Source organism: Dicentrarchus labrax, unplaced genomic scaffold (assembly GCF_905237075.1).
Source record: "Dicentrarchus labrax unplaced genomic scaffold, dlabrax2021, whole genome shotgun sequence".
NCBI lineage: Eukaryota > Metazoa > Chordata > Actinopteri > Moronidae > Dicentrarchus > Dicentrarchus labrax.
In genome coordinates this window covers 21,549,494-21,573,277 of record NW_026136712.1, presented here as the reverse complement: position 1 = coordinate 21,573,277, position 23,784 = coordinate 21,549,494, and the positions used below count along the sequence as shown (strand labels likewise).

The 23,784-nt window shown below is 43.9% G+C and overlaps 3 protein-coding genes across 4 annotated transcripts in view; all 3 read right to left on the bottom strand.

Annotated features, from left to right (window-relative positions):
• Positions 1-3,863, bottom strand: part of tvp23b (trans-golgi network vesicle protein 23 homolog B (S. cerevisiae)) — a 5,013-nt gene extending 1,150 nt beyond the window's left edge. The window contains exons 1-5 of the mRNA XM_051418306.1: positions 3,778-3,863; positions 1,583-1,659; positions 1,169-1,313; positions 995-1,084; positions 357-482 (exon numbers count right to left, since the gene is read on the bottom strand). Coding sequence (XP_051274266.1) covers positions 357-482; positions 995-1,084; positions 1,169-1,313; positions 1,583-1,659; positions 3,778-3,789 — 450 coding nt within the window. The 5' untranslated portion in view covers positions 3,790-3,863. The remainder of the gene's footprint in view (positions 1-356; positions 483-994; positions 1,085-1,168; positions 1,314-1,582; positions 1,660-3,777) is intronic.
• A 971-nt stretch (positions 3,864-4,834) lies between these two features.
• On the bottom strand, positions 4,835-11,358 carry trim16 (tripartite motif containing 16). 2 transcript variants are annotated; one of them, XM_051417501.1, is made up of 7 exons: positions 10,601-11,358; positions 10,476-10,519; positions 8,271-8,366; positions 7,085-7,318; positions 6,827-6,998; positions 6,401-6,496; positions 4,835-5,768 (listed from the first exon to the last, which is right to left on the bottom strand). In XM_051417501.1, the coding sequence occupies exons 1-7, from the start codon at positions 11,178-11,180 to the stop codon at positions 5,158-5,160; spliced, it is 1,833 nt and encodes a 610-aa protein (XP_051273461.1). In that variant the 5' UTR covers positions 11,181-11,358; the 3' UTR covers positions 4,835-5,157. The 2 variants fall into 2 exon arrangements, with proteins under 2 accessions (XP_051273461.1, XP_051273459.1); XM_051417499.1 differs by having other exon boundaries at positions 10,476-11,357.
• Positions 11,359-12,601: 1,243 nt separating this feature from the next.
• Positions 12,602-23,199, bottom strand: fads6 (fatty acid desaturase 6). The gene is made up of 6 exons (XM_051417505.1): positions 22,531-23,199; positions 20,030-20,196; positions 16,967-17,147; positions 16,582-16,769; positions 14,195-14,374; positions 12,602-14,045 (listed from the first exon to the last, which is right to left on the bottom strand). The coding sequence occupies exons 1-6, from the start codon at positions 22,808-22,810 to the stop codon at positions 13,896-13,898; spliced, it is 1,146 nt and encodes a 381-aa protein (XP_051273465.1). The 5' UTR covers positions 22,811-23,199; the 3' UTR covers positions 12,602-13,895.
• Between the last annotated feature and the right edge of the window lie 585 nt (positions 23,200-23,784).

Genomic DNA, 23,784 nt, shown 5'->3' with positions numbered 1-23,784 from the left:
CAGCTGAAAATAGTCCCCAACAAAAGCTCTAATCTCCATCCTCCTGGTTCAGTTGCGTTTGATGAATTTCTGAACTTTTATAAAGAAGAAACGATACATATATGACCCTGTTATTAAGATGTATGGACTTGTTTATGAGCGTGCACGGAGGCGTTTATGCTCCGCGTGTTGTTCGTCGCAGTATTCTGTTCCCAAAATATCTAAAAGTCCTTCTTCAATATGGTATTTAACACACTTTAATCCTCTGGAGAAACTGTCTAATCCCTTTTAAGGAGGAGGTTTATATAAATATATGAGGCATTCACAGTGAGGGGTTGGTGCAGTTTCAGTTTGATCCCTGAAAGCTCAGCACTTACCACCCATTTAATCTTGAAGGAAAACAGGGTGCTGAACGCGAAGATGACCCAGAGGATGGGACAAACAATCAGCCCGAGCCAGAAGATTCGAGACTCAGAATTCAACGCTTGTTGCTTCGCAGTGCCCTGAAGAAGAAAAACAGGATATTCTCACAGTTAGGACAGCTGCAGTTACTGTACGGCCTGCTGACAGTCCACGAGTGACCTCCGAGGTCAGCATCGTGCTTCCACTGACATCAATGTATGGATGGGAAAGAACTCTTTAAAGTAAACGAGGAAACAACGGATTTAGATTCAAATTCTCGTTTTAAAAACAACCTTTTTTTCATCTCATCACCAAACTCAGAACCTTTTTTAAACCCAGAAAGATGCTGAAATACTCTCTCGCACTTTTATTAGCAGTCGTTTAGATTATTGCTGTTCTCTTTTTACTGGATTACCTAAAAACTAGAAGTAGGAAAATGGATCACTCCTCTGCTGAAGACCCTGAACTGTCTGCCTTCCTAAAGTTCTTTTACTTGCTTTCAAAACTTTTTTAAAAGGAAATTAACAAAAACTTTAAAACTGTTTGTGTAGTTTCAGTTTATTCTGTCTGTAAAAGCTGCTGTTTAAATAAAGCTGAGGTTAAGCTTCCTCACCTTCCTCGCCTCAAACACCCAGTGGCTGCGTCCGTCGTCGTCCACCTGGTTCCACCAGCGGAGACCGACCATCAACCTCCCGGTGATGTTCTGGAAAGACACGCTGTATTTTAGGGGCCTTTAATTAAACACCAGCACAGAAACATTCCTGCTGTTTGAGCGAACTCGTCACACCTTTACCGCCCAGAAGTCACAGGAGAGCAGCAGGATGATCGTCACCATGCAGGCGATGAAGCTCCGGCTGACCAGCTCACAGAGCAGGTACACGAGGATGGCCGTAACTCTGAAGAAGAGGTGGAAGAAGGAGGCCACTGGATGCCTGGAGACAGACGTTGTTTCAGATACATGAGGGAATAATGAACAGTCATTATCTCGTAATGTCTAAAGTTAGGAAATAAATGTCTGCAACTTGTGAAAATATCCATAATAATGTGATAATAGTTGTTAAAACAAAGTCCAGCACCAACTGTTGACAGTTTACAATCATATACGACTCAGAAAAGTATCAGATTATCAGTTTTATTTAAAAAAAACGTCTTAAAAACTGAAGGAATGATCCCAATAGTTGTGTTGCAGCTGTTCACTTACTTAATATTGGACTTCTTTGACCTTTGCCCCGCGTCTTCCTCCGCATCAAACAGAGACACGTCTTCATCGTTGGTATCCTGAGGGATCAATAAGGAAGAGAGTAAACCCCCGGAGCCTCGGCACACAACACTATCTCAACCCAAGCCTGGTCTCCGTTTACACTAGGACTCATGAGCCAGTCACCGATCCTCCACCCTCAGCGAGTTCACGTAGACCAGCAGGTACACAGTGTCGATTCCTCTGACACATAATGGGATCAAACAGCTGATAGGAGAACAACCTGTTCTCTCACATCTGCAGAACAACAGCTCCTCCTCCTCCTTCTCCCTCCTCCTCCTCCTCCTCCTCCTTCCCTCCCTCCTCCTTCTCCTCCCCCCAGTGAGGGATCAACGAGGTCTATCTTATCAATACATTACAGCTCAGTTTACAGCAGACCCCCGTCAGCTCCTCTTCCTCCTCCTTCCTCCTCCTCCTCTCCCTCCCCTCCCTCCTCCTCCTCCCTCCCTCCTCCTCCTCCTCCTCCTCTCCCTCCTCCTCTCCCTCCTCCTCTTCCTCCTCCTCCTCCCTCCTCCTCCCTCCCTCCCCCCTCCTCCTCCTCCCTCCCTCCTCCTCCTCTCCCTCCTCTTCCTCCTCCTCCTCCTCCTCCTCCCTCCTCCTCTCCCTCCCTCCTCCTCCTCTTCCTCCCTCCTCCTCCACCCTCCTCCTCCTCCCCTCCCTCCCTCCTCCTCCTCCTCCTCTCCCTCCTCCTCCTCCTCCCCTCCCTCCCTCCTCCTCCTCCTCCTCACTCCTCCTCTCCCTCCTCTCCCTCCTCCTCCTCCCTCCTCCTCCTCCTCCTCTCCCTCCCTCCTCCTCCTCTCCCTCCTCTTCCTCCTCCTCCTCTCCCTCCTCCTCCTCCTCTTCCTCCTCCTCCTCCTCCCTCCTCCTCTCCCTCCTCCTCCTCCTCCCTCCCTCCCCCCCCTCCTCCTCCTCCCCTCCCTCCCTCTCCCTCTCCCCCCTCCCTCCTCTCCCTCTCCCTCCTCTTCCTCCCTCCTCCTCCTCCTCCTCCCTCCTCCTCTCCCTCCCTCCTCCTCCTCCCTCCTCCTCCCCTCCCTCCCTCCTCCTCCTCCTCCTCTCCCTCCTCCTCCTCCTCCCCTCCCTCCCCCTCCTCCTCCTCCTCCTCTTCCTCCTCCTCCTCCTCCTCCTCCTCTTCCTCCTCCTCCTCCCTCCCTCCTCCTCCTCCTCCTCCCTCCCTCCTCTCCCTCCTCCTCCTCTCCCTCCCTCCTCCTCCTCCTCTTCCTCCTCCTCCTCCTCCCTCCCTCCTCTCCCTCCTCCTCCTCTCCCTCCCTCCTCCTCCTCCTCTTCCTCCTCCTCCTCTCCCTCCTCCCTCCTCCTCCTCCCTCCTCCTCCTCCTCCTCCCTCCTCCTCCTCTCCTCCTCCTCCTCCCTCCTCCTCCTCCCCCCTCCCTCTCCTCTCCCTCCTCCTCCTCCCTCCCTCCCTCCTCCTCTCCCTCCCTCCTCTCCCTCCTCCTCCTCTTCGTCCTCCCTCCCTCCTCTCCCTCCCTCCTCCCTCCTCCTCCTCCTCCTCCTCCCTCCCTCCTCCTCCTCCCTCCTCCTCCCTCCTCCTCTCCCTCCCTCCTCCTCCTCCTCTCCCTCCTCCTCCTCCTCCCTCCTCCTCCTCCTCCCCCTCCCTCCTCCTCCTCCTCCTCCCTCCCCCCCCTCCTCACTCCTCCCCCCCCCCCTCCTCACTCCTCCTCCCTCCCCCCCCTGCAGCAGGGAGAGCTCTGGTAGTTCAGCGGGCCGTTGTGGTTCAACTGATCCGACTTTGTGTGTCTGTTTGAGCTGCTGACCAACCGGTACACCGAGGAGCTCTCCAAACACTGCTGCTGCTGCTGCTGCTGTTGTTGTTGTTGTTGTTTATCGGACAGTTGTTGTTGTTGTTGTTTATCGGACAGTTGTTGTTGTTGTTGTTTATCGGACAGTTGTTGTGGGGTTTGAAGACGTTAAAGTGAAGAGAAGGTTTGTTTGTGTAGCCGCGCTAGCTGTTAGCAGCATTAGCCCGCCGGACGTTCAGAAGCTGTTTTGAGTTGATAAATTCAGTTTCAATCCGTTTTTAGACAAATTAAATGAGTCTGGATTCGCTGAGTGACGTTTTCTACGCTTCAGATCAGATACACGTTAAAATAAAAGTTAAAATAAAAGTTAAAATGTGCCACTTACGTCTCCTAGCATGTTGAAAGTTGAGCAGGCTCTTCCTGGTTACATGCTCAGTCGGAGCACACGTCACGGTCCGCGGTGGTCAGGTGACCAAAACGTCAACGTCAGAACGTGCCACGTAGGTTGTGACGTCGTTGCGGTGGATCCATTTTTATTTTAGTGGTTAAATAATGTTTGTTTGTTTGTTTGTTTGTTTATGAAGGATAAAATATGCTTATGATTATAAATACATAAATAATTTAATTTAAAATCATTTATTTTTAAATCATTTTATTTTTACATTTAGTTATTTGTGAGACTGCGCTCTCTATTTAATGTTTTCACTTAAGTTTATTTATTTATTTTGACCCCTGGCATGTTTTATGTTAATCTTTTATTTATTTATTTGTTTCTTTCTTTTTATTATATATTAATATATATTTTATATGTTATCCTTTACTTACTTGTTTCTACTTTAATTATTTGTATCATTGTATTATTAAATTAATTGACTTTAAAAACTGATTTATTGATATTGTTGGATTCTATAATACTGATATTTTAAGTTATTTTAGGTTTATTGACGTAGTACTGTAGTGAGGGTTGCAACTCGACCACTAGATGTCACAAAGTCACACAAACAATGTAAAATTTTGAGAATCAAGTGGTAATATTCTGAGACAACCTGAAGATATACGTAAGTTTATGTTTCTTTAGACCAGTCACACCAAATTTAGTAACCTTTGCTGTCTGCCTTCTACTGGATGGACAGATTTAGATTTTTCTAAATAAAACATAGTGGGAAAACATCTGCACCCGATTTTAGCATTATTTTAAAGTATGAAGAAAATCCATGAGAGGGATACATTCTAGTTTCCATGTGAATTTGTTTACACAGCACATTCTTATGTGCGATACTTGACTTCTGCCACTTCAGGGCCTGTGACTACAACATTTATTCTATCAATAGTGACATTTCAGTGATGACTTATTGATGGTCCCTTTTATACAAAAGACAATTTTCAGAATAACAAAAGTCCAAATGTTCCCACAAAAGTGAAAACTGAGCAAAAAACAGACATTTGTTTTGCAAAGGAGGAAATAAATGTTTTATTTGCACACAGAAAATATAAAACACCTCTGAATTCACATTATGATGAAGAGTAACAGCAGTCCCGACTGTACACCGTACCGGAGCATAAATATGACTTGAGCCCAAACATACGAGATAAACATTCACAATTGATCTGATTACTTTTATGAAACACATGCTGCTGTAAACACATTGAATATCAGGAATTTCCATATTTGCTCCTAAAGTTTCAGATAATAAGTCTATTGTTGGAAGAACATGTCAGTAGTCCAAGAAAGATCCATGAAAACACCGACTATCTTTAATCGTCGCTACGCTGCCGGTTTTGACACAACCGCCCCGCTTGCAGGTGAGGTTGGCGGCGAGGGGCTCTTGAGGCGTAACGGCTCCCCTGGCGCCACCAAGGCGACGATGTTCTCCTTCTTCGACAACCAGAACGCCGGGTAAAGGGGCTCCAGGAAATCCGCCTTGTACTCGTGGATGAGCGTCATGGCCTCATCCACGCCGTAGAAAGCCAGGAGGCCTCTGGTGTAGTCCACGTAGACCCCGATACGGGTGAACTTCTCCACGTTCAGAGGGGTCTCCACGTCGCTGTGCCAGGCGGAGAAGGTGCGGCCGTTCCACTGGAGGCACCAGGAGAAGTTGTTTCCCGTGATGCAGCTGTTGCTCTCGCTGCCCTTGCGGTCGATGCTCTTGTAGGTCAGACCCACGTGCGTTCCCTCGCCGCTGATGTCCGCCTCGAAGTAGTGCCGCCCCAGATAGAAGCTCTCCGTCGCCAGAACCTGGCGCCAGTTCTCGAAGCGCTCAGGTACGTCTGGATACGGATGCTGCCAGGGTGTGGTGTTAGTCACCTTCCTGTTTTCCTCCGTCAGCCGCAGGAACTTGTGAGCGGTGTCGGCGTCGAAACTCACGTGGGCGGCATCTGGGAGAGGATTGTGAAAACGTTAGTTAGCTCATGTTGTAAGAGTTATATAAGAGTCAATACAAATACCACTGAGGTCACCACTGTTGTTGTTTTTATACATTTTATTCCTCTATATCAATCTGACACCTATGGAAGCTCATTTCTGCCAATGTGATGGGAGAAAAACATTCTGGAAGTCGTTGTAATGAGAAATCTTCTCAAAATATTGACAAAGTCATTATTTTAGATAGTAAAATAGTAAAGAATTGTAGAAAAAGTTCCCTAAAGAGGAAATAATCTGCTCATAATTCATCCAAATCTCTGGTTTTACTCAAACTTCCTGCAGTTACTGAGTTCACTGTTTGGGTTCATTGTTCAGTTTTTAATATAATATCCATAAATATCCATAAAATATGTCACTGAGTCAGTTTAATGAATGATAGAAAAGGGGTTCCTGAAGGAAAAGGTTGGGAACCAGTGCTATAAACTACTCATATGGTTTCAATAAAATAATTATTTGAGGCCCAAATACGTAAAAACCATAACTGCCTCGGTTTTCTGAGGGTTTTAGAAGTTACGGCAACAAAAACAACAAAATTGAGTCCAGATATTCATCCACATGATAAAGCAGATCTTAAATGTTCACTTACACTTGATGAAGTCGTCATGCGTCACTGGATTTGGAATAGACATGTTCCGTTTTGCTGCAACAATTTCATGAACCGTCGTCTTTATTCCCATTTTGTCTGCAATTGGAAGAAAGTAAATCATTTATTCTAATAAACTTTGTCTTCACCTGGCACGACCGAAACGAGTATTTGTCGTCTGTCGGCTTCTGCGTGACACACACACACACACACACACACACACTCATGGTGACTCATGAAGCACACAGGTGGTTTGTAAATGTTAGCGCTCTCATTAGCCTCCGCTGCATACCTGAGCTCATCAGCTGTGACACACACAGGCTGGAAATTCTTTACATGTGTGAACACGCCCGAGCAGACTATCTGTGCATCTGTGACTTTGTGCCAGAGCAGAGCTTCACTTGTGTGTATCGTTTGCTTTTTTCTTACCATTCTTGCAAGTCTCTTTAACTTTCTCTATGTACGAGGACACGAGCATGGCGCACAGCTCCTGCGTGGAGTCGACGATCACGCGGCTGAAGGAACTCAGACAGTCCATCAGGCCGATGTAGACCCCGGGCAGAGAGCTATCAGTGGCTTCTTTCTTCCACTCTGAATACTCCTGCAGGACAAACACATTCAGAACATGATGATTCTTGCAGTCTGACTTTGCCCCAGACAAACAACCCTGGATCCTGCCGGCGTTACCTGTAAGAAATCCACATCATTCTTGTTCTTCGACAGCTTCTCCACCTGCGCCTGCGTCTTCTTCAGCTCGGTGCACCTCTGCTCCAGGTGGACCCGGATGCCGTCGGCCTGCCTCAGCGCCTGCTTCTCCTCGCCCTCCAGGATCTCCGTCACCTCCCGCTTCGCCCTCTCCACCACCGCCTGCAGCTCCTCGAACTGGCTCTCGATCACCGCCCGCACCTCCGTCACCGAATTCTGTGGAAGTCTGTGCTTTTAGTTTTCAGATCGTATCTCATGTGACTCATATATATGAATCTTTTACATTCTGAGGGAGGATGTGAAGAATTAACCGTCACAGAATCACACAAAGATCCATCCTGCGAGGCTTCAATCGATGTGTTTATGCCTATTAAACAACACCGGACCGATCAGAGTCGTCTGAGGAAGAGGCGGCTACAAGGGGGCAAAAAGACCCTGTTCTTCCAACAAAAATGGCGGCTGCTAAAGGGGTTAACATAGATGTTGCTAGCCAGGGGCGTGTCCAGACCTTTTAAGATTGCTGTGGCACAAGAGGGGCACTGACTGGTGGCATGAAGTATGTGTCTCAGCTTTCCATTCATTCCTAATTTAAATATTAATATTATTACTAAATGAATAAATCAATATCCTTCAAAATGGGCGACTAGTTTTTCCATCGCCAACATTTAGGATGCGTTGGGTCGTCTAGTTCCCCATGCAACCATATGATCTTCACTCTTTAAGCCTTAAAACGGAGCATCAGCCTCTGAAAGTCGGTTTGGAGTGGAAGAGGTGCAGAGTGCTGCTAGCGTCAGTTATATCTGAACTGAAAGAAAAATATGTTTTCACTCTTCTACATACAGTTCATTGATCTGATTGGTTGAAGTTCATTAGTAATAGATGGTAGTAGCCATCTCTGAGGCTCTGATATAGCAGCTGAGGAATGTATGGAGTAACGTGATGACATAACTCTAAGCTCCTTGACTACTTGTTAACTCACCACCACTCTACAACAAAAACACGGATTCCCTCACACACCTTTAGGGAAACCTGTCCGGTTTGGGTGGCTCCTCCAGTAGTTAGGGTTCTTGATCCATAAATAGCTTCGGCCAACTGAAGTATTGTGACACACTACTGACACACACAAACACAGTGAGCTCATTTCATGGTAGTCACGCGTTGTGTTTACCTCAATAGAGACTGTGTTGAGTTGAAGTTTGTTGATGGCGTTCTCTGCTGCCGTCACCGTCTTCACCATCTCGGTCTGCTTCTCCCTGAGCTCCTTCTGTGAACGCAAGAACAGACTTCAGCATGTCTCCGCACAGAAACCGCACTGTCAGGCAGAAAGAATGTCAGATCACTAACAGATGGAAAGTCGAGGTAAACATTTATCAACTGTTTCTTCAGGAAAACAAGTTTCCTGGCAGTCTATGGTGGTGGTGGGGGGGGGTCACACATCTTATTCTACACTCTGATGTGGTTTTCAAAGAATCGGCTTCTTTTCAGATCCAAGCATGAATTCCTCGGGCAGGTTCAGGCGACCCTGGGAGCCGCTACTCGAGGAGAATTCCTTTTTCATAAAGTTTAAACCCTGAGGGGGACAGTACATTTACGTGGTTCTAGGCCGAGAGACAGGGGCATCTCGTAAAGCATAAAAACCAACCAAACATATATATAAATACATATACCCTGCAGCTAAAATGTTTTGTCTGAAGAATTTCATTTAGAGAGGGATACAGGAAGGCTTCAAGTACTCGGCTGGAATGAGTATCTGGTTCAGATAATGTGCTTTTTATGAATAAAAGTATAATCAAGAGTAAATATGTCAAATTTTATAAAAATCGACTTATACGAATATCTATTTTACGAACTGTACGTCTGATTACTTCCTGTCAGCTCTACAGTAACGTTAGCCGATCACCTTACAGCGCCGTTCATCCTTATTTTAGCCCCTTTTCACAGTTAGCTTTGTACATATCATTAATAGTATTTACTGTTCATTTATTCAGTGTTTCTGATCAATCCGATCAACCTTTCTCTGGAAATACCTTCACAGAGGTACGTGTTGACAAGTGACCTTCTGAGGTGTCAAAACCTTGCCGGGTATCTGTTTCCTCTGAAAGACAACCAGACGCTTATCTGTGTGACTAATGCAAATACATGAGAGGCATTACTGGGGTGAAACCGAAGCAGCAGTAAGATTAGGCTAAACATAGGTGGGAAGTTACGTAATGAGTTCTCCAAAAGGAGGATTTCTAGTAAGTGAATGTGGAACAAGAGCTCGGACCAGGAAGTTCCATGTTTTTCTTCCTGTGTCTGTCCTGTGTGTGTCCAAACGGAAGTCGAACTTAAAGTGAGCGAGTGGCATTTGTGGCATTTGTACCTACTTTTTAGCTTTATTGACACTACGGGCCGGCCTGCTGTGTTTGCTTTGCCGCTGTAATGACTATGACTGCACAAATAACAGGTGTAGGCTGAAAGCTACAGATCTCTGCAGGAATGTGGACCTGAATACTTGAACCTGAGGGTCACTAACTGCCAGAAAGAGAGACAAATGACACTTTGGCTGAAGCTTGAGCTTTTTCTGCGTCAGAGAGGCTAAATGGATCCGAGTGTTGAGTTTCCAGGCTGACAAACAGTTGATCACACAAAGCGAGTCCGTGATTGTGCGGCTTTACAGCGGATATTAAGTGAGGATCTACTGTCCTTATTGGATTTAAAGCAATCAGCATTGTGGACATGTGAGAACAACTGTGATGCATTTAGAAGATCCGTATGCTGGTATAGTATAGTATATATACATACATGTGTGTAATATGTGAAAGTAGCAATGTGTATACAATTGTTTTGGAGATTTAAACTGTAAATAAATAAATAAATGCCACTGAATGGCACTTATGATATCCAATTTTGTTCTTTTAATGTTCAATAAGAATTCAGTCCCCGTTGTCTGATCAAACTGGTGATAATTAAACAAGAAAACACACAGGAGTGTGTGAGCTCAGTGTAATCTGAGAATGTTGTGGTCTTATGTTGAGTAACTGATAAATCAATTAGAGCATAGATAAGTTAGAATTTCCCAGCCAGGAACCCAGAAATAAGTGTTTTTTTATTGTGAAATGCTGCATACTTTTATCTCTCCAGGCCTATAAAATTCCTTTAAAGAGGAAAAATGTGAAAAGAAAACAATGTCTCTGGTTTATTCACACTGAGCTGTAACCCGTGATGAGGTGTCACAAGACAAAAAGGTTAGAAACCCCTCGATGAATGATTAACTGCTCATCAGAATAGTTTCAGAGGAATAGTTCAGTCAACCAAAAGCTGATTTTAATATATTTACATATAATAAAATGCAGTTTTAATGAATTCAGAGTATAATAAAAGTATCACTTGCCTCTATTTGCCTGCGGGCCTCAACCACAGGGAGGGTGTTGTGGCCCCTGTGGTCCTCCGTCACACAGTCCTGACAGATGCAGCAGTCGTCTGCGCGACAGAAAAGCTCCAGGGGCCACTTGTGGCTCTCGCAGGTCCGTCTCTCAATGTCCCTGAGCGGCTCCACCAGCCGGTGGTTCTGAAACTTTGGGTTCTCCAGGTGAGGCCGGAGGTGGGCCTCGCAGTACGACACCAGGCAGGTGAGGCAGGACTTGAGGGCCCTGCAGGGGCTCTCGATACACGAGTCACACACCACATCATCGGGGCCCAAAGGTTCCTCCTCTTCTTTGACCTCCTCTTCGGCTCCATTTTTCAGCTCTCCGTTTGCCTGGGGTTCTGCCTCTTTCTTCTCCTCAGACTCCTTCAGGTCCTCTTGGATTTTGACCTCCTCTGCCGTCTTTGAGTCCTGACTTTGCTCCTCTTTGATCACAGGAGTTTCAGCTTCTGTCGCATTCTGTTTGGAGCCGTCAGCATTTTCGGGCTTGTCAGGGCTCTGCAGACACTCGGGACATCCTTTACTTTTGTCCCCGAGGCAGGAGCCACAAACAGGGTGGCCACAGGGTGCCGGTTTGCCTCCGCTCAGCTCACCTGAGCAGACCCCACAGAGCTGCTGCTGCTGCTGCTGCTTGGAGACGGGAGCTGCTTCTTCAGCTGCTGTGTTTGCCATTTCTTCAGTCAGTCCCTCTGTGTCAGCCTGGCCTCGCTTCCACTCTCTTATGCTCTCTGAAAATAACTGGCTCAGCCACTTTTTGTTAGCCGGTTAGTTCCTGGATCAGCCTGAAGAGAGAAAGCCACACCTAGGATGTCAGTGAAGGCTCATAGTTTCATTCTAAAATGTTATCCACCCCTTCAGCACTCACATGCAACAAGGCGGGCCAGCAAACAGTGATACACCCCCACGCATAATCACTGCCCTCCCCTTCCCTGAAGGAGAAAGAAACCACAGGGCGGGGCCCGCGCTGCAAACGAGGAGCACAGAGGTGTAGAGTTGCAGTCTCCCACATGCACTTTGTTTGAACATGAACTAAATCTTACAAGTTTGATTGTTTGCAGACATTCACTCACTCATTAACTGCACTGTGGCTCTGTTGTACCTGGTACAGCGTGATTGAACTATCTCAATGAATCTGAGGAGATCTTTGTGTCAGGCTTTTGCCAAGTGGGCATTTCTGCTGATCCAAAGTGCAAATAGAAAAATCCAGTGAAAGGCAAAAATACGGAGTGAATCAGCAAGATCACAGAGCAACAAAAAAACAACAAAGACAGAAAGACTGAGGGCAAATGCTGCCACCAAGTGACCACAGCCTGTGGTTGTCAGATAATTACTGTGAGGGAAAGAAGAGCTAACAGATCAACAGAATAAGACTCACAGTGAAGTGTAAGAGGATCATATTGAGCAGCTCTCATGTGGCTCTGTGATTAATCATGTGTGTGCAGCCAATCAGGGACATGTTCTTTTGTTTACAAGATAAAAAACTTAAAATCCTTCTTACATTTTCTCTCTGAGTTTATTCTGCAGAGATTTTAAAAGGATTCAAAGGTTTATATGTTTTAAATCTTTAATTAAAATAATTCATACATAAAGTTAACCAGAAAAAGCTTCCACAGAAAAAGAGGAAGGGAAGTCTGCCGCTGTAAGTGAGTAAGACATAGACAAGTGCCGAACAAAACAAGTATGAACAGAGAAATTAGTGTTGGATTTATTCTTGTTATTTTCACCCCTGATCATGCATAAAAAGTCACAAATGTTTTAGGGCAGATTCCCCACTAGGGGTCGCCAAAGCTTCACAGGGGGTCACAAGGCCTTCTTGATTTTAAAAGGAGTAAGAAAACTTAAACACAATAGGTCGATATCTCATCATCCTGCCTTAAAAAAGTATGCAGTTATAACAACCAAAGAGAAAACAACCTAGAAACCCTTTAAACTTTTTCTAAAAGATAGACAATGGTTTGGGAACAACTGGTTTCTAGAGTTCAGAGAAGTTATGGATGGTTTATTTTAATGTGTATAAATAGACTATTTAATAAAGGCAGCGCAGATGATTGGATACTGAACATTAAACTGTCAATAAAAGCAACAAAACAAAGTTTAATTCTTGAAAATTCATGTTAACGTTTATTATCAGACCACATAAAATACACTGAAACACCTCTACTGCGTGGACCGAAACTACAGTGCAGTCACGGATGTGCCTTTGACATGAGGACAAAGAAAAGTCAAACATTTGCATCGACAACAACGGCACCAACATCTGTCACTACGGCAACGGGGAGGGGGGCTGTCTCACAAAGCTGGATCAATGACTTCATTACAGCTGCAGTTTAAGACACGTTTCCACTGTCTGCAGTCTGTCACTGTTCTGCTGAGTTAGATGAGGAGATCAACTCCTGTCTGTCTGTACTGGTAAACGCAGTACGGTGCTGGAGCCAGCTGGAGGTGATTAGCCTAGCTTAGCATAAAGAACAGAAGCATAATCTAAAAAGAAACGTCTGAAATACTACTACTAAAGCTGCAGTGGGTCATTTTGGGATTTACAAGAAAATCCCATTAGGAGCCACTAGGAGGAGCCAGAGGAACCAGATTTTTTCACACATTATCTGTCTCATGTTCTATTGTCAGGGTATAGTAAAAGTTTCAACAAATGTGACAAAAAATATTATTTGTAAAAGATACCTACTGCAGCTTTAAATAGTTTCTATTCATGGTGAAAATGAGTTTTTTGTACAATATTTTGACTGATTTGATTTTAACTCATTTTATTCTGAAAAATGCAAATAAATTATAGGTAGCCTGATGTACGAAAACGTATATTAAATCCTGTAAGATTTAAACACATTTGGTTAGTTTGGTTGCTTATTTTTCTATTTTTATTGCTATATTTATACTCTCTACTGTGCTTAGTTTCTAACTTTTACCTTAATGAAGTGTTATTTTCTACAGCTGCATGTGAGTATCAACAATTTCCAGAGTTAATGGAGGTGGCTGGCATCCATCTTTGTAGAACCAGTTAACCAGGACCAGCAGGCACTTCACAGAGACATGAAACAGGCCTCAGGTCAGTTCAAAAGCTGTGATTAATCTACCACTTTAGACTTTTAATGCAGCGCCCATTAAACCCCATTAAAATGTAGTTGTGCTATTTATTAAATTACCTCTAACAGTGCATGATATACATCTAGTTTAAGTAATAAAAAACAATATCATGAAGATTTCATGTTAATTTAGCTCCTAACATCGTGTGTTATTGATTAAAAACCTATCCTATATATTAGAGACTCTTTAAACCTGGACTGTGCAGGTTGTAACAAGTCGGCAGAAATGCATTTAAACACTGAAGCTTGTGCTTTTTTAGCAGCATTAGTCTGAATGGGTTTTTCTCCTTCACTGCACTCCCACCAGCTCTGTGATCGGCGGAGCAAACACCATCAGCTCCTGGTATTTGTGGAAGAAAAGGCGGAGGCGGGAGAGGTAGCTGTCCTGCTGGTACGGGAGCTGCTTTTCAGTCAGATACTTGGACACGACGGGCTTCACCTGGAGAGACACAGGGTCAACCTTAGCTTATCAACCGTGCCACAAAGCATCTCTGTTGCACAACAATCCACTGCAGTGAAGAACAATCCCAGGTCAAACGCTACATGTGGAAAGTGATAACATAATAATGATTTGGGGCTGTTTGGTACCTTTAAACACATGTTATCAGACAGGAAGGGAAAGAGGTGGTGCTCCACGTGGCAGTTGATAAGCGAGTGTCCAAACATCCAGTCCAGCAGGAAGTTGCGAGGGAGGTTCAGGACTCCGTGGGTCATCTGGTAGATCCTCTTTGGTCGGCGGGTCTGAGAGAACATGTGGAGGCCGATGTGCTGCCGAATACACACAGTACACAGTATTAGACGTGTTTGGTTAAATGTCTACAGGCAGTCACATGTATCATATCATCCCGGTGAGAAGGTCACTGTGTTATTTAATCCAAGGTCTTGTTTTTACTTCACTGTGAACTAAGTTAGCACAGCCCGGATCAAACCAAAGTCCATTCAGAAAACAAACATTTTAAAACATGTTTGTTTGTCATCTTGTGGACAAACTGGACAAAGTAGGAATTCAGACTTTTTACAAATTGCCATGATGATGTCGTTATTTCGGCATCCTTTTGACTTGTTTATTGCAAAAAAATCACAGCAAAATGTGATTATTTTAGGTTCATAAGGTCGCAGTAAGTAACAGCACATAAACCACCCAGAGGTTATATTGCAATGTACTGTTGGAAAGTTTTTTACATTTTTGAGGACATTGCCAGGTTTATTATTCGTGAACAATGTTGAACCTGTCTTGGCATCGAGGGTGGGAGGAGGTGAAATGCTGCCCCCTATTTTATTGGAGCATGTGGCCAGAAAGTACACATTGTACCTTTCATTAGGAAAATGTATTAGCCCAAAATCCACTGAAATGATAGTTAAACACCGGCTTAATGATCGTTTTAATGAACAGCAGAGCCATATTATAATCATATCTATACAGCACCGTGAAGTGAGAGAGCCAAAATATTACAAAAATAAAATGTGGTTGCAGAAAAACATGACAAAAAATTAAATAAAACGCAAGAAAAAATGTTCATCAGGAGCCACTTCTGCCAAACTGGATTTCAATTCCTCAAATTGTATTATTTGTTTGACATCGATGGACCACAACAACAAGAAAACGTCCCCAAATGAGGAGAGTTTTTAGTACACAATGTTTCTGAGACACCAGAGTCAACCAAACCAAAGGTCACCCCCGGTTAGAAGTACATGGGAACGCTGAGTTCAGGGGGAATAAATACAGGTCAATGTCCAACAACAGCACCAGGAGACGGGAGAGAGAACAGGTTTTCAGTCCGACCCCCCAGAGAGAACAAACATTTTTGCCCCGTTAGACCTCCGACTTCACATCAAGAACCTGTGTTTTCTAATCCACCTTCACACACTTTGATCAGAACAATGCACAATGACCTGCGAGACTCCAACTGGGAAAGTCATGCATGAATTGTTCCTTTTTATCCCTTTAGTTCCCCGACTGGTCTGATCTGTGAGAACACAAAGCTGCATTCAACAAGAGGTGCTCTCATAATCTTTAGGCCTGAAATGGCACTGCAGTCTTTGCCGAGTCTGTGAGAGGTGAACACATATGACTGATATTTGTCTGATTTTAGCATGTTGGAGCCCATTTAGTAGCTGTTCTGGAGCTTTCTGTCATATCACATTATCTTAATTAGCGAAGGATTTTACCCAGCTGTCAGGGAAATGTGGATCAAATTTTCAAGGAGTTCTTGGCGGTGTTGGTTCAAGTTGGCCACTGCTACGCCACTGATACGACTGCAAGCTCCAGAAAATCTATTCAATGGATGATATGTGAGATTGTTCTCTACATGTAGCAGCAGGAGCTCTAAAACCCAGAAATTAGTTAGCATTTATGCACCTCTCCTCAAAGTCAGTGGGGTTTTTTGAATGGGTTTGTAGTTAGATGCCTTAAGAGGTTTTTATGTTTTGTTCTATAACATAAAATACTATAATAATAATTATAATAATAGTTAATACTCCTCTTGTGTGTCCGAAAAAAGACGGTTGCTAACAAGTGGCTGACTGCGACTGCAGAAGTTGTCTTATCTACCGCAAACTGTTCGAACTCAAACTTTCCAGCTCATAGATTTTGATTACAAGATTTAAACACAAGTTGGAGGTTTAGTGGTGGTGACGTTGGAGTCTTGCAACCGTGGTTTAGTTTGTTTATAGCCGTTAACGTTAGCTTTTAACTTCTGACACTTCAAAAACCATAAACGTGGAGTTACTTGTGAAGATTATCTTGCTCAACAAAACGTGTATAAAGAAAACTTTGTTCGCCACATTTAAAGACACACATTTTATTACTGTTATCTATAATAACAAAGACCAACTTAGCACTTAAGACCAGGTTTCATAAAGACCAGATGCTGCAACCGGCCCCTGCATGTTACCATGCTGACATTTAGCTCAAAGCACCTCAGTGCCGTCTCACACGGCTCCAGAACATGTACCGTACTGCAGGTATTTCTCACCTGGAAAATGTTGACATGGATATACGGCACAGAGAACATCGCTCTGCACACAAGCATGCAGAGCAAAGCGCTGAGGGGCGACAGGAACCCGGAGACGTGGATCAGCAGCCAGTACTGTGAATACAGGCCCAGTGTTACCATCAGGATGGTCCTGACGATGTGGGCCAAAGAGTGTCCTTTCAGGTGAGCTGCAAAAACCAGAGAATCAGAAACCATCACATGTATGAGAATAAACTCACAGCTGAGTGAGAGAGGCGAGGTAACACGGGAACTTGAACAGCATCAGAAGGTAATAACTTTACGCTGACAGTCACATTTAATGTTGAAATATTTGAGTAAACCCATAAAGCGTCTAGCCCTTTCTCGGTCCTGTGGCGCCTCTTACCGAGTGCAACAAGTGGAGTGATGATAGGCACGGCCAGGGGAGCTATAAACAGGTAGACAGTGCGAGGCAGGAAGGGGACCTTCCATACGCTGGAGTCACCCAGTCCAATGACATTAGTGTGAGCGTGATGCATCTTAATGTGGCCCTGAATGCCGGCTCGCGCTGAGAATGAGCCACAGATCTGAGTGGATGAACACAAGGACAGATGGGCACGTTTATGAACATCCAAAACAACAAAACTGATGCAACACAAACAAAGCAGCCCTGCTAGAAACAAGCCAAATATTCTTAAATATAATCACATTTTCTAGCCACTCAAAGGCTGTAATGGGCCTAAACAGCCAAAAATCTTCTGCTTCTCACGAGCAATAAAAACTCAGTTCTTCAAGTTTCTTAAAATAAGTATTTTGGTCACTTTATTGAGCTGAATTTAAGAATTTGTACCTTAATCAGAGATTAATAATTAGAAAAGAATATTTCACAGTAAAACAGAATTTCTTCAAACAGCATAATATGAAATAAATCAATCTCCATATTAGCTGTAATATCTTATTAAGACAAAGTTAGATATATTTTACTACAGAAATAATTAGATTACTAGCTAGATAAACATTAGCTAGATAGTCAGTTAGCGTTTGCTACAGTGCAAACCAGAAGCTAACCAGCAAGCTAATCTACGTCAATCATTAGCTAGCTAGTTAAATAATTTTAGCAAAACACTACCTAACGAGGTAGCTAGCTAGTTTGTGTTTTACTACAGAAAAAAAAACACAGGATAACCGTAAAACTTCTAATAATAGCCTCGGCATTTATTTGCTTAAATCACTGAACTCCCCCTGCCTCTATTGGGGACAGGCCTCTATTTGGGACAGGCCTCTATTGGGGACAGGCCACTATTGGGGACAGGCCTCTATTTGGGACAGGCCTTTAATTCCTTTAGCACAACACTAAACTAAACTCTAACTGCTGCTTCTCTTGAGTTTTGTTCAGCAAATTTGACAACTAACTTGATGATTATGATGCTTCAGAGGTTGTTTTCCATCTCTCTTGTTTACCGTGTTACCTGATGTTAACGTTATGAATTAACATTATACTTTGTTGTTGATAGTTTTCGTAAAATATAGTGAAAGATTGAATTGTGGAGAATCTATAACTGATCTAACGATGTTCATTATCAACATATTGACAGAAGTTTAAACATTTATATTTGTGTAGGAGATTGAAACGACTTGGTGGGTTTTAAGAGGTTTTATACATCGAGATAATTTCTATAAAATCCAGACCAGGCCTCTATTGGAGACCTGCGTTTACTTGTCAAAACATGTAGCCACACCAGGCTTTTAAAGGAGACCTGCATCTGTTAGGGACCCTGCTTTTATTGGAAGTTTTACAGTAGCCAGATAATAGATTTCAATTGTTAGGTAACTAGTTAAATTATTGTTTTTTAGAGATTACTTTTTTGCATACAAACAATGAATAAAAATGATCCATATTGGTATTTACTTGCTTAGTCTTGTTGTTTTTCTCCATATGCTTTGATGAGCAGCTAATAATAGGCTGGGGTCAAAGGTTAGGATAACATTTTGTTTGCTTTAAGAGGCACTAAATGTTCAGTAAACATCCGAATCCACAGGTTCAAAGGTTCACTGTGTTCTAGCTCTGAGGTTATTAAACACGGCTTTAATAACTTCGCTCACTGTGTTAAACTCATCCGGGAGGGATAATCATTCACTCTTGTAAATATTACTGTTTCTAGGGTCGTACACGTCGGTGGACTGAGCGTGAGGCCTCACACTCACACACACGTCGGTGGACTGAGCGTGAGGCCTCACACTCACACACACTTACAGCAGATGTATACAACAGCAGCGAGTTTAAGGAAATAAACTTTATTCCTGAGAGTTAGATGAGAAGATTGATAGCACTCTCATGTCTGTAAGATAAATAGATGAAACTACTCTGTAGGTTGAAGAGATTTAGAGTCTTAGTGATGATGTAAATAAAGTTTTCACTTTGAGAAAATATGTCCCTACATTAAAACAGCTGTTTTTTGAATGGAGTTTGGTTTGACAGTGTGGAGCAGAGGGTATTTCAACATTAAAGGACACACACCAACACTTATTTCTGCATTTTTTCTATATAACAACGCCAATCATTGATCGGCAGTTTCCTTGCTTGCTTCAGGATTTTAGCTCCTAATGGCTACAAAGAAATACAATATTCTTATTTTATCATATTAAATTGGCAAAGCCATGAGATTTAACATTTACTGCCAGTCACATTAGAAGAAATGCTTTCACCCAAGAGGCACCTGGATGTGATGCTCTCATCTATATGAAGCTACAGCCCGTTAGCTTAGCATAAAGTGTGGAGACAGCTAGCAGCTCTGTTCGAATTTGCACACAGTCCACCTACCAGCACCTCTAAAGCTCACTAATTAAGTCATTTCTGCTGCTAGGTGGGTTTCTCACATCCAAACAACAACATAAATGTAAATAATAACAAATATATAACATAGATCTTCTGTTTAGAGGCCTTTTAATGCTGAAATTTTACATATAATAGCTTTAAACATTTACACAAAACAACAAAGTATAGAAAAGACAAATATTTCTTGACCCAGATGGGGCAGTGACGTCCTGGATCCTTGTTGTCACTGTGTGGTTGCCAGGCAACCAGCAAAACCAGTAAATAGGCACAATAACATAACATTTATAGACTTCAGTGTTTGTACAGATTATATATCACAGATAGGAGATATCACGTGTTAATTATTGATCTTTAAAGGTGCTGACAGGTGGATTTTGTTACCCTACAGAGCCAGGAGAGCTGTCTATGCTATGCTAAGCTAACTAGCTGCTAGCACTAGCTTCAAATTTACCTTACATACATGAGTATGGTATCAATCTTCTCAGCTAACTCACGGCAAGAAAGCAAATAAGCATTTATCCAAAAATGTCAAACTGGTCCTTTAATGTCCTTGCTCAGGGGCAGCAGTATTTTTACATGTGACAGTAATGAAGTGAAAAATGAGCTTTGCCCTCAGGTGTTTTTGTTCCTCACCTCGATGAAGAAGACGGCCCAGAACTTTGCCCAGGCCGGCGACTCGCTCAGGGCCCCGTGGCTGGCCAGATGTGTCCCTTTGATGGTGATGACAGCGTGAGCGAGGCCCATCAGCAGCACGCCGGCTGAAAACCACAGGACCTGCGAGGAGCCCAGCAGCAAGAAGGCTGCGAGACAGACAGAGCACAGGGAATCTACCGACACCTCGACCTCGGCAACACGACGGTATATCACTGACAGTGTTCATACCCATCAGGGCTAGTATGCATTATAATGATGATAACATTAGCATAGTTACTTTAATATGCAAAATAAAGCTGCTACAATCAATATTTCTACAATAATGTGAAAGGGGTTGCTCATATTGACAGTATATATAATGGACTGAGTTTAAACCTGCAGCCTGTGTAATGGCCAGCAGGGGGAGCTCCATTAGCTGCTATAAAAAATGATTTCCCACTTGATTTATTAGCTCAGTAATCAGTTTCCTAATGAGTTTATGGGAGTTTATGAGATGGCTTTCTCTCCTAAAAATCATTTCATGAACATATTTCCGTGTACTGTTGATTAAAGGCTGTATTTACAGTGCAGGACGACATGCTAACAGTTAGCATTCAGCCTCAAACTCAAGTGGAGATTTTGACTGTTGCTGCATTAAAAGTCAGGAGATCAGCACAGATACAGGGATTAATTCTTGGGACCATAAATGGCTATTTTAAGGCTAATCCATCCAATAGTTGTTGAGGTATTTGAGTGGGATTTACAGGCCATCTGACCCTCGCTGTCATCCCCACGGCAACGCCGCCGTGTGGCTGAAAACAGCTGTCATGTGAGCACCAGCCTGCCGTTGCACTGCGGCAGCGTGTGCCTTACAACCGGGCAGGAAGATCAGGTGAAAGAAAGAAACTTTATCCTCAACTGGAGGTGACTGTGGCGCTTTGTGCCTGACACCTTTACATGATTACATCACTGCGGCGCTATTGTTTACATTTACCTGCAGGTAATGCAGAAATGAGCTTTTACTGCATTTAAATTCATGATATTCTTTAATTGTCTCTGATCATGCAATCCACAAACATTAAAAGATTTATACTAACTTCCTGAAGTTTAACGGTAAACTGACCTCACTCTGCTCACACTCAATAATTAATGGGATGCAGCGTTCATGTGGTTGCACTGTGGTAGCAGGTTGGGCTTTTTTACCTTTAATAACCCTGCAGCCAGTGAAGCTTCTCCATCATCTGGGTTTATGTTCCTAGCCCAATAAAGCGGTGCTAATAAACAGCACCTCCTATTTCAAAGGAGCCTATTTTGAGGTGATAAGTCACAAGCTCTGATACACAATGACAGATGCCTGCTCGGCTGCTCTGCGCAACTCAGTTCAGATGTGAGAACTTCTTCACCCCTCCGCGACTACACCCTCGTGGATTCATACGAGGACTCATAACAACAGAGTGAATGCAGCAGCTTTAACTGCAGGGACGTCTACAAGTCTGGATTTCAAATGAAGCTGGAGCCAGGTGTCCTGTGGTGCTGCTGGAAGCTGTCAGCTCCAATGATCGAGTGACGGGAGTCACAATAGACACTCGTCCTAATTGAGGTCAGTAGCTGACCACCAGTGACCCAGATAGAGGGGGACCACGGGACTCTGCCAGTGTGAACCAGCTACGACAACAATGTGGGACCAGAAGAGCTGTGTGTGTATTTTAAAAATGTAAACATGCCTGATGCTTAATTAATAGAGGAGACACGGGCTGAAATAATTATGATTTCATTATCTGTAAGGCTTGATACACAATATTAAACAGCAAGTGATTAGTCCATGAGCTGACAGAGAGCTCGGTTTTGCTAATTTATTCCTAATTAAAGCAAAAATTCTCTGGTTTCAGCTCCTCAAATGGGAATATTTTATACTTTTCCTTGCTGTTTTTGACATTAAACTGAATATTTTGGGGATTGGGACTGTTGGATCTGACAACACGAGCACTTTGAAAACTTCACATTGTTCTATCGAAGTGTGTGACTGGCACTTTTAATAATTTGTCGACATTTAATAGACCAAATAAGTGATTCAATTGTAATAAAAAGAACTGTTAGTTGCAGCCAAAGACAAGAAATTAATTAATTAATAAAGAAGTCACCTTGGGCTTTTCCTCCAGTATAAATTCTGCACTGTAGAGACAATATAGTAAATATAATTCACGGTGATAAAATAAAATGTAAGTCCTACTTCCAAGAAAGTTCACCACATTTTATCCATTTATTGGGGCCAGCACACAGTAACTAATCAATATGATGTAAATATGTCAGATTCAGCCAAAAGGTTTATTTTTATCTCCAGTTCTGAGGCAGGCTGATGTATGAAATACCTCAAAAACATAAATAAGTAATAACTTACCCTCTTCACTGACAACATTTAGTGACTTTTTTTGACCTTTAAATGAAACCAACCCAGGATCCGAGCCGCTGTGTGAAGTTTCCACGTGTGTGCAGACTCTTACCAGGTGGCAGACAGAGGAACGCCGCTGCCAGGATGCTGCAGTCGATCCCCCTCCTCTCCCACCAGCTGCTCTCCTTCACCACCTTCTGCACCAGCCGCGTCAGCTCCATCATCATCGACTCCTTCTCCACCTCCTCGCTTCCGATCTTCTTCCACTCCTCTCCCTCCTTCCTCTCTCCGCTGGGTTCTGAATCCCCTTTCCTCCTGACCAGCGTCTCCCCCATCCTCCCCTCTCCTCTCTCATCCCGTCCTTCCCTCCACTCCTCCGGTACATTCTGCATGTCAGCTCCTGCCTCCTTGTGCTGATCACCGGCTCAAAACAAAGTCACCATGGGGTTTGCGTCCTCACCGCTGCCTCTATGCGCTCGCACCCTGAGCAAAGAGTCCACAGGTCAAGCATTGCGAAAGTCCTTTTTGGCGAGGAGCATTGTCAGAGAGGCCCAGCCCCCTTCCTGCAGCTTCAAGAGCCTCGTGGACCCTCCTCTCCTACCTCCTCCTGATCTCTCTTACACTGTTTCCTCCCTTTTTTCCCCCCTCTGTCAGCTGACTCCTGATGCAACCAGCAGCAGTGGAATTTATTGTCCCACAGCCCGAAGATGTAAGGCTACACTGTGACGTGATGGACCCAAAAAATCCTCTCACACAACTACAGCTGCTCAGCCCAGAGTCTCCCTCCTCTCTGGTGTCTCATACATTCTGCATGCCGCTCACCCCCCTCGTGTTTCTTTGTGTCAGCTCCCCCACCACCACCACCACTCTCCCCTCCCATCTCTGTAACCTTGGCAAATGTCCTGGGAAAGGAGAGGGAGAGAAAGGAGGGCTGAGAAGTGGATTAACAGTGGCTGTTCAGTTGTTCCCTCACTGGGGGGAAAGTGCAGAGGGGAAAGGAGAAGATGCTGGTGTGCAGGAATGTGGCCTGATGGTTGGGGTGTGTTTATGTGTTGGCGCAGGTGGGAGTATATAAATCTGAGTGCACATATCTAATGTCAGTGCTGCTTTTATTCTGGAGTCAGGCCAGCACTCTGGGCTTGAGGCCATGCTGACTGACTGCAGTGTGCTCTTTAAAAGATGCAGTGTGTGTGTGTTTTTACTCCGCAGGACAGCAGGTACTGCAGAGACACGAACATAAGAACGGCAGGCTGTCTGACAGCTCTACTTACATCCTCCCACGGCCTTGAGCTTGTTGTTTTTACTCACACAATCACTAATCGAGGCCGTCAGTGTCCGTCCTTTTTTTGTGCAGACAGGCCAAAGT